The sequence below is a fragment of the Nicotiana attenuata genome, chromosome 7 (genome assembly GCF_001879085.1).
Source record: "Nicotiana attenuata strain UT chromosome 7, NIATTr2, whole genome shotgun sequence".
Taxonomy (NCBI): Eukaryota; Viridiplantae; Streptophyta; class Magnoliopsida; order Solanales; family Solanaceae; genus Nicotiana; species Nicotiana attenuata.
This window is the reverse complement of record NC_031995.1, coordinates 99980475-99991603: the sequence shown is the minus strand read 5'-3', so window position 1 is coordinate 99991603 and position 11129 is coordinate 99980475. Positions and strand designations below refer to the sequence as shown.

The following is an 11129-nucleotide window of genomic DNA, read 5'->3' as shown; positions in this document are numbered from 1 at the left end:
GAGAGAGAGAGAGAGAGAATGGTTTTCCTCTTTCTTTTTGGATTAGAGAGGAAACAGGAGAAAAAGAAAACGGAAATGATTTCTCCTCTCTGAGATTTGCTCGTCAAATTTCCAATTTATTAACCAAACAATGAAGAGGTACTGCTTTCCTTTCATCTTCGATTCCTTACTTCTCATCCTCTCCCGACTTACTAAGCAAATCATTAATTGCAAGATACTGTTGCTGAAAAGTTTAACCACATTCAAAATCATGTAATTGTAATTTCATGATGTTAAAAGATAAGGCACCAACCTTTGTCTCTTCTGGTTCCTTGCAAATTGATTTCTGGAACATTATTAGACAAACACAAAAGCAACAGATTAATCATGTGAAACCAGATCAATATACAATGTGAAGAGTAAGGAAAGCCATGATAAGAAACAAGTCACTGGATGGTGAAAGAAGAGAAAGAAAAAATTGAGACTGGCATCATTCTTAACAAGTTATGCAGACCAAGCTTTTCCTTCATCAGGACCACAAATAATCATTTTTTATGAAGTAATATAGAGCTCATCAAGCACTGACTTACAAATAAGAAGAAACTCCGACCTATTTGACAAATTACCGGGATTCAAACTAGAAAAATTATGCTATGACTTAGAAAAAAGCAAACGCACACCAATCCACACGAATAAAGATTTCAAAATAAGAGAGATTCCTTTCAAATAGAGTTGAGACACCAGACTTAGTGATGGATCCTACAGGGCAATTATAAAAGATGAAAACTTCAACCAGGAGAAGTATCTCGAATGATGGCAAATCCTAGTGCATTGTTTCGTTCATATAATAAGAGAGCCACTGGTTTTTCTTTTTTCTTTTTTTTTTTTGGGGGGGGGGGGGTGGGGGTGGGTTGGGGTGGGTGTGGGTTCTTCCAAATGGAATAACTTCTTGCGGGGAGGTCACAGAGAAATGATAATGAACTATCAAACTGAGTACCCACTAGCTATTCTTGGCAAACATTCTCAAATATCGCAGAGCAGCAGCTCATAAACACAAGTCCAAACAGATCATTCGTCAAAGCCAAACACCTGCAACGAAGTTCAAATTTCACAATCTACAAAGTTGACACCAAAAGTAAAGGGTTCTCTACTCTTTTTCAAAAGTCGTATAAGATGCATCTCAAGTTCAATGAAACAGAACAGATAATTCCAGCCATATACATAGTCATTCAAGGTTCATTTCATAAAGTGACAACTTTTGATGGACAGTTCTGTCTTACCAAAATTTCTACAAACAGAATCACAATGTTTATACATGATTGAATCTAGAATAAGAATGTGTTTTAGCAATACCAGCATACAGTTAATTTTCAACTCTGGTACTGCAATCTATGCATAACAATCCCAGTGAAAGTAAATTTATTGACCGCTTAAAAATCTCTATGTTATAATTCCTGCATAGCAATTCTATGAAGCAAATGACACCCAACTTCTTTTTCCAGTAAATTAGGACAAGCTGAAAAACCTGAAGTCCGAAAGTGAAATTTAGGTGGCATTTGGTTGGAAATTTAGGTGGCATTTGTTTTTGTAAACACGATTTGTTTGTGCTGTTTTTGCCAAAAAAAAAAAGGAAATTTCACCAAATTTTTTTTTAATTTACAAAAACAGCCCAAACAAATCAGTGAATGTTCGTGGACAAAAATCTGCACTCAGCTTTTGAATTTTGTTCTCCTTTTGAGTTTGGGCAAAAACATTTTTTTGAAAGTTTCTAAGAAAAAGTCCTTTAATTTTTTTGCAAAAACGGCCAAGACAAAGCAAAGAAGGGAAGCCTTAAAGCAACAATAAAGTTGTCTCAATGTGACCTATACATACGGATACGACTCGTGGAATCAACCACTAATGCTCGAGTCAGGGTCTCGGACCATGAATGTGGGATGCTTCATGCACTGGACTGCCTTCTTTGAGCCAAAATGAAGCAAAAACAAATTATTTTGAAAATTAAATTTTGCCCATCAAACGCCACTTAGACTTACCCGCACCTGGTGTTTATACCAAACTATACTAATTTACCATGATTAAGCCATAAATTAAGGTGAGAATGTTTATTAATTAACTAATAATTTAGTGATAAAATGTATGTCATGACATGTTATGCATTCATTTGGTTGGTGTAAACACAAAATACTACATGATTCTTAAGAGTATTAAACTGAATAGTAATGAATAACTTAATAACCCAAACTACCATATGTGTAAATAGTCAAAGACGATAACAACGGACCAAAAAACCTACTTACCAAGCTTGATTTTACTTTCTCCACAAATTCACTGTTCTTAATCCCTTCAAAAATATCCACGGACGAAGAACTTATGCTCTTGAGCTCTTCCTCCAGCTCCCTAAGCCGAGTCCTAAAAGCCTTAATTGGCTCCCAATTAACTTCACCAAATTGCCCTTCCTCCTTAAACCTCTCTCTCCTCCATTTCCCAAAGCTCTCATCCTCCTCCTCCGCCACAATCGCATTCTTAATGCTTGACAGGTAAATTCGAAGCTTCCCTTTTGGGGCCCACTTAAAGTCCGGTGAAGAATAAGCCCTACGTATTTCCGACAATTTAGGCCGGAGCTTCTTCACGAAGTCGATCTCTTGCGGTTGCGGAGCCGTAGTGGCAGAAGCCGTAATAGTTGGGACAATGAAGGGTGATTTTGAAGCTGAGTTAATGAAATTTTCGAGTTCCTTATCGGCTAAGTTCTTGAACGAGTTGGCTCGGGTTTTGATGAGTTGTAAATCCGCGTCCGCAGAGGATCGTACCTCTTCCATCCCTTAGAAATCAACGACAAGGCTTTCTCCGCCGTGGACGATGTCGTTCTGGTCTCCGGCGGCTAATTCATCATTTTTCTGATAAGATTCCAGTTGAGTTGAAGCTTTCTAGGGTTTTTCTAGTGAAAGAATATTTTGGGAGGGAGTGCTCTGTTACAGAAACTGGGGATGAAGAAAAAATTGGGTGGCTGAAAACTTAACGGCTATTGATGCTTTTAGCTTTGGTGGGATGACACATCGGACGACACGTAGGACGACTCCCGTCTTCACTAGATTCCCGGGAGAGGACGTGGACGGATGGAATTGGTGACATGGATTTGGTGTTGTGTGCGGACCCTACTTAATTGGGTTGCGTGTGTGAACGAAATTTATTGCGAATTTGTGGATTGTGTGCGTAACAAATTCAATTTCTCTTTGTTTTAACTATATTTTTCTTTTTCCTATTTTAGTTTTTATGCGGTTTCTTGAAAAATACATTTTTTGTGGAGAAAGAAGGCTTTTTACTTCTTCTTCTTCTCGTTCACATTTTTATTGGGAGAATTACATAAAAATACAGTTCACCCATGTACATTGCATCAGAATAACTCAGTTACAACTTTGCAAATCTGTAGCCCATTAACAATAGGCCAAAAGTTTGAAAAATAAGTATTTTTTTCTTCTTTTCTTTTATTCTGCAGATCTTCAAGCACAAAAATTTTGTGATTTTTTATTCTTCTTCCCCAAGTTTGTATATATTCCTATTCCAGCTATAAAAAATTCAAATTCATATATAATGCAACTTGAAAACCTTAAATTTTCTTCTTTTCCAAGTTCCAAATAGCATAGCTAAAAAATAAAAATTGAAAAAATTATTGCATGTTCATGATTTGGCAAATAAATCAACAAAAAGGTCGATTTATACATAGATTAAACATATAAAATTTTAATTTTAGAATTAACTGCACATGTGCATTACATGTATAATGATGTATAACTTTGTATAAACTTGTATATACAACATGTAATAATGTATATCAGAAAAATAAGACAAAGAAGAAAAAAGAAGAAAGTGTCAATCATCCATGGATGCATATTATACATGTATAACGTATATAATTAAAAATATAGATAATTTATACAACATTGTACGCAGATATACACACTTATACATATTTATACAATATTATATAAGTGTGTATAAACACTACCTATACAAATTTATACTAGAAAACACCTTCTGTCCATCACCACAGATTTCGGTGGTTGCTGGTGTTGAATTTTTCCGGCGAGTTTTTAGCATTCAAATTTGGTCTTCACCAGTTGTAAAGGATGAAACAAAAACTAAGAGAAATAAGAAAATATGAGACGAGATTGCCGGAGATGCTCTTTTAGGCAAGATCTGATAGTTTTAGGCCAGATCTGATAGTTTTTGGACTGATATGCCAAATTTTATTGCGGTTCCTTAACCTCATTTTTTCAATTAACTCAAAAATCGAAATCGAATTGACATAGAATGCGAGGATTAAAGAGCCATTGTGTATATTTGTATAGAGAAAAAAAATTACTGAAATGTTACAACATTTGTTTTTTTTTCTTCACTTGAGTGCTCAAAAGCAATTATCACGAGTATATTGAAAAAAAATCCTGTAATTTTTAGGGAGAAGGAAGGAGAGATGAGTGAAGAGAGATTGAGTATGCTGAGAAAGAAGAAAGAAGAAAAGAAAAAAACCCTAGAAGTATGTCTTTAATATTGGGCTAACGAATAAAAAGTTTCTTCAAATTATATGCAACATGGGCCATATCGGGTAAAGATTTCAAACCTAGGCCATTTTTAGTTGGGCTGTTGGGCCAAGTAATTAAATCCGTAATTCTTTCATTTTTATTTGACGACTGACACATATTTCTAGTTCAAACTAGATACTGTATGCCCGTGCCTTGCACGGGCCCGGCATTTGAGCTTGACCTTATCGGTATTATCTGTTCTTACCTGCAAATACATAGAATAAAAGCTAAATCATTAATTCAGTTATGTAATTTGCGACAAGTATGAAAAAAGGATACAGAATTTATTTTGAATTGCATAAAGAAACAACTTTATAAACTTTGAATGGAACGATGAGAGCAAAATAGTATATGACCTATAAGCCATAGTATCCCTACCTCTTGCTAGCATAAGATTGATCTGGACATGACTATGATTTTATAAGCCTGAATCCTGCAACTTTAACATTAAACCTTCTCCGATAAGGATGTCTTCGATAAATATGATGGTTTATATCACTTGTATTAGTAATTGATTTGATTCCTTCATGCGGATGCATAATCTCTGGAATAGCGAAGGAAATATGTAGTAGATTGATCAACCATAGAGCACCCACCTTTAGCAGCCCCATTGGCTATCATCGTTCTCCACCTCTAAGTTACGCTTGCTCTTCCCTCTCTACGACATGCATTTCTAGCAAAATCCCAGAATTCAGTACTAAATCATAAGTTTGATGCGTGGAACTTGACGAAACAAAGGGACATTTTTGGACAACTCATAATCCATAATCTTTCTTTGAGTAATACTATGATAATGATGACGCTGGACCATCTCAATTATTGGCATTTCATTCATTCATTCACTGAATGCATATTTTCTTTTCCAGCAATCTGTATGTAGGATGGAATTTAACTTTGTTAAGTGAAGAGGCAACATTAGTCCAAATATATGCGTAAATGAAATGTTAAAAGGCTAATAAAATATTTGTAAAATTCAAAGAAGTTGTGAAATATGTGTTGCAGAAAAACTGAGGTAAAGAAGTGGAAATGACATACAACAGATAGCTAAGAATTTGGCAATTTTGTGATTATTGTTTCTTCATAATGAACATATTATTGAATCTAATGAGGTAAATTGATCCATAACAACTTCGTATCAAATATTATAAAACATTCCCACATAGAGTTTTACATTAATGACTCAAGACGTTGTGCAAGTTGATTTTATTCATTTAAAAACCATTTGAGTATAATGTGACATAAGTTAACAAAATATCAAATGCAACTAAGGTCGATAAATAATTGAAGTTACGTTGAAAGAATCTTCTGGTAATGTCTAAAAGAATCACGAAGACATACCTCACTTCCTCAATTAACAAAAATATAAACTACTCTATACGACTCATACACTGGTAAGAACCGCTAAGCTTACTCTCTAATAATCGAGCTTTGTATTCTGATATCAAATGTCAGCAGTAGATAACCAGTTACGTTCTCATTGTTTTACTTTCTGTTGCAATTTAAAAAATTTGCCAATCTTGCTCTCTGGCAAGCCAAAGCGCTTTCTGATGATCACATGCAACAGAGAGGTGTTACCACACTCTTGAGTCATCCTTAAAGAAAATCGAAGAATCTACTGATATATTCTCTTTCATGATCATTTTTCTTTCATGTATAGTTTAGGACAAAACTCTACATATTCTTAAAAAAATAATATAACGTTCTGATAAACCTCCTTGATAGATGATATAACATAATGAATAACATATTTTAACATTATGACAAAATTATCCCACACTTCAAATTTTCTAATATGAGGACCTTAAAGTGTAACACATATCCCTTTTATACACTAAACAGACTTAGCAAACTACTCCCCTACACCCCAGAATTCAACAGAGAGTGAAAAAGAATCATGAAGCAAGAATTCCATAGATATGAGAAGTTGAAAACTGAAATTGCTAATCATGAATAAAAGTAAGAGAAAAAAAGAGAAAAATAGATGAGTAGAAGAAGTGGACTAAAGAAAAACGTTTAACAATGTGACTAAAAGTACGTAGAAAGATAAATATTAATACTTCATGGTGGAATAGGTCCCCAAATTAGTATCAGACCAAAAGTTATGGTAGTTTGGGTTAGCTGCTTTAATATAGTAAGATCATAATTCTTTGAAAGTTAGATAGGGAAATTTCTATATGAAATGCCATAAAATGAAAAAGAAGAACTTCTAAGTCAATTAAAAAAAAGGACACATCTTTAGTACCATAAATTTTAGTGTGCAAAAAAAGTTTTTGGTTTCAATGAGATCTTCTTCATTTCATAATGTTTAGACAATTCAATTTTTGAACGGACTGCACGGAGAAAAATTAAAAAACTTAATATATGGAAGAAAGTTTTTTTATTCCATTAGATCACTATGGCTTCTTCTATGGAGTCTCGCATTCTTGCCCAGTTAGAACAGAACAAAAAATCTATTGTGCATTTAGAGACCTTGCAATTGTCTGGTCCATCTTTGTAATGAAATTCGATTGAATTCTGAAAATCCTAATTTCAAACCCCATGGTAAAATTCAAATTCCTTGATGAAAAAATAAAATAAAAGAACAACATATATGCAACACTTCAAAGCAGAGCGGGACGGTTGGCCAGATCTGACTCCCCATTGTTGTGTCGTGTCTTCCTAGTCAACTGTATGGTACAGGCTGATATGGTTCTTCAATTCGACTTTCCATTCATAAGACTAAACAAAAATCATTCAGAAATTCCAAACCAAAAATAGAACCATTCATCTGGATATATGGATTCCAAATAACACGCACATCCTCAAGTTTTTGGGCAAAGTACAAAATCAAAGAAATGTCTTGCTAATATTTGTAGAGTCAATTTTGCCATAAAATTACAGAATAAGAAACCAAAATAATATTCTCTAACAATGTACGATCATACTAATTAATCACGAATAGAAGCTGAGAAAATAGTCATTAGCTTAAAAACCAAGATTTTCAAAAACCATAATGGTAAATCAAAAATTTCTTTAATTCGATAATTACGTAACAAATTGAATTAACCAATTGTAACTCATTAAGTGGCAATAGATAAACGTGGATCAACTTTTGAAATATATAAAGTATTATGTGGCAAGACTGCAAGAATTAGAGATGAGAACATTCTAGAATCTAGAAACAAATGCATGAACTCACTAAGTAAATAATGAATTGGGTTCTTACCAGTGCTGGAGTAGGACGTGCTTATACCACTTTAATACGCAACGGCCAAACCAATTTCAAGCATAATTCTTGCACTTCAGCCCAGTTTAAAATCAATTACTAAAAAATTCATAAAAAGGTGGTTGTAGAATGGAATAAAAGAGGGAGCAACTAAGTAAAAGAGAAATAAGAATGACGGAGATTCATGAAATAAGCAAATGTAAATAAATTTAGTTCTAGAAAGAGAAGAATAAGCGAAGAGGAATGACTGAATTGGAGAATAGTAGGAAGAAAACAGGAATAGAACATCCTAAAATCTCTTTAATTGATTGATGAGGCAAGAATGGAAGAAGCAGGGGAGATTTTTACACGTTCTTCACTAAAGCAAATTATAGGTTAGCTGAAAATACAAATTTTGCCCTTGGTCGACCATCATGCCTTTTCTATATAATAGAAATATTAAGTTAGGAATGGCTCAATGGGGCCGAGATCAAAACGACTTTATAAAGCTTCAGTAATTTTCTTTTACGCACTTTAATTGATCAAAATAACGTCCAATAATCTATGCAGTTATAATTGATAAGATTGTAATGCATATTTTACAATGACTGATTTTCTGAATACTTATTACAAAGTGTATATTTCAGGTATGATCAACAGTTATTGTTTGACCAAAAAGTATTGAGCTTTTTGTTAAACTAATTAATGAGGAAATAGAGAGTGAATCCTAGTTAAACGTAATAAATTCTAGATCTAAAACTGGGGTATATTAGTGATATGGGACCGCGTTCAAGAATAATAAATATCAAGTATATGTTCAATGATTGTCAATGAATGTAGTAATATAATCATGCAATAAATGTTGATAATGTCAATAAATGTAATAAGAAGAAAATTGTCACCCAAATGTTAGATGACTTGGATGATTGTCCTTCCTAACAACAACGTGGGTTGATAGAAAATGAAGATGGACAAGGAATCTTTGGATCTTGTGAATGAACAATGTAGTCAGTGATCAACACAAGCTTTTGTATATTCTTTATAGTCAACCCTTTACAATGTGCTCTTATCGAAAAGTGAGGATCCCCTTTTTGTTCTTTATCTCTTCCTATTTATAAGGGATATTCATGAGAAACCCTAAAAAAGTACAACTGAAAGAATATTGAATGGAATATTCCTTCTTTCTATTCTAACTTATCCTAACGTTATTTTCATACACCCTTTGCTCGATCTCGGCACTAATCTTTCTTAAGACGACTCCTCGCCCTCGTGCTGTGGTCGGCTTAATCCTCGACCATACCCATTTGCATCTATTAAGTCTAATCCAAATTTTGACCAATACAGTTAGTCCTTCCACTTGTTGAGGTTGTGATCTTGGACGTCCTCGATGAGCGGATCCTGTCTTGCAGCCGTTCAAAGGAAATATGACGATTGAATCCAATCGGCCGAGGTCGAACTGGCGGTGGGGCTTCAGTTGGTGTGGCTATCGTAGGTTGACGTCATGCCATACGCGTCATCATTATGCGTCTTCCCAATGCAGTGTTTATGCTTCTGTCTCTTCGATTTTTGTGCCGTTGACGGCTCTTTGCCTCAATTCCGATGTTACCCAAACCTATAAGTAGAGGAGAGGGCTTTCATTTTCGAAACTTTCAGCATTCCCCTTGTTGCATGCATATCGTTTTTGTTTGATCTTCTTCTTGGATCTCCACTTCCGATTTCTTGCAATTTCTTCACTTTCAGTCCCTGATCTCTTTCCCGGATGATATCTTCTTTCTCCGACTTTGCTGCACACACTTTACTATGGAAATATGTCAAACTCCCCTCATATTCACGACGGAGTCACCGATGCCACTCCTTTATCGGTAGCCATTCCTCGCGGTGGTGAGGAATCCATAGTTGAGGAGGAAGAAAGTTTCCCCACCGTGGAGGAGGTGGTTCCCTAGAATCCTTTGGTCAGAAATGATTTCCCAAATACCGTATTCCTCCTCACGTCGAGATTATTCCGGCGGGAGATGACATAGTACAGGTTCACTGACCTGGATATTGTGCTTTCTATGTTTACCCGTTCTTAGTTGGTTATTCCCTTCCTCTCCCACCATTAGCAAAGGAGTTTTTCCGCTTTTACAACGTCTACCCAGCGCGGCTCTCCCCTTATTTATACAAAGTTTTTCTGATGCTGGCGAAGTATGCAGAGTTGGTCGGCTGTGAGGTCAATATTTGCCATCTGCTGCATCTATTCTCGCCAAGATTTTATAGAGGCATGTTGATACATCTGCGACATCGTGGGATCAAAAGGTTGGTGGCCGGGATGGATGATAAGGCGAACCGGCGGTTTTGGCATAAATACTTCTTTATCAAGACTGAGCACCCGGTGGCGAACCCGACCGGGTTTCCCGAGCAATGGAACTATAATCGTAAATATCTTGTCGTATGTTTATTTTCTTTCTTCCTCTTCTTTCATTTTCGACTCTCATGGCTTCCTTGTTTTTAGTTGAGAGGCGTGCACCTTCTCCCGTCTTTGATATTGAAGATTGGGTGGCTCGCGTGCTACTGCACACCGTGGGAATTCGCGACTGGGCGTCCTTTTACAAGTGCTTTAGACCCAAGACTCCGTCGAGTAAGTGTTATTTCTACCTTAAGTTATTGCCGTTCACTATTGCCTTTTGACGCGACCTTCCTTTGGTGCCAGGTCGGCGAGTTTCCAAAAAGGCGAAGGCTCTAGTGCCTTCATTTCGCCAGGCTATCGCGTTGGCTGGAATGCAGTTTGCTTTAGCTGAGTCTGCTCGAGGAGGTAGGACTCAAGTTATGCTAATGAGGGACTCCGCCCCTCAAATTGTTACCATGCCGGATGAGATCTCTTCTCAGCCTATCTTTCACCTTGTGGATGAGCCGTCTTGTGGCGAGGAGGCATACCCGAGGAAAAGACGAAGGGTGGAGATCAGAAAGGCCATTATCGCTGATGTTGAGCCAGTAAGATCCGTCGCTTTGGAAGCGGAATCAGTGCTTACACTAGGCGTCGAGGCCGTTTCTGCGGTAGGTGCCGCCATGGAGAAGAGGCCCTCTTAGGTTGAGGGGGTTCGTGGTAGCGGATAGCTTATGCGGGCTACTGAAGGCGGCTCGTCATCGGCGGCTGGGAGAGGTAGAGTTATCCCTGCGGGGGACGATGACTCTGGTTCGGACATTGACCTTGAGGAGATACGGACCTTCGCGAAGAGGACTACTCGTTTGGAGATAAGGACGGAGGGTCCTAATCGGCATATAGTCATTCCCGTGGACTACGACCTCTTGGCCAACTCAGAACAGGCGGTGCCGGCCATTATTCCCCTGTGCGCGGCTTCCGAGAATACGACACTACAGACGCTGAAAGATGCGGATCTGTCGTTGGGTAT

General features: G+C 36.7%; 1 protein-coding gene across 1 annotated transcript in view; it reads right to left on the bottom strand.

Annotated features, from left to right (window-relative positions):
• Positions 1–2979, bottom strand: part of LOC109229572 (digalactosyldiacylglycerol synthase 1, chloroplastic-like) — a 7084-nt gene extending 4105 nt beyond the window's left edge. The window contains exons 1-2 of the mRNA XM_019395054.1: positions 2277–2979; positions 293–325 (exon numbers count right to left, since the gene is read on the bottom strand). Of these exons, the coding sequence (XP_019250599.1) occupies positions 293–325; positions 2277–2795 (552 nt within the window). The 5' untranslated portion in view covers positions 2796–2979. The remainder of the gene's footprint in view (positions 1–292; positions 326–2276) is intronic.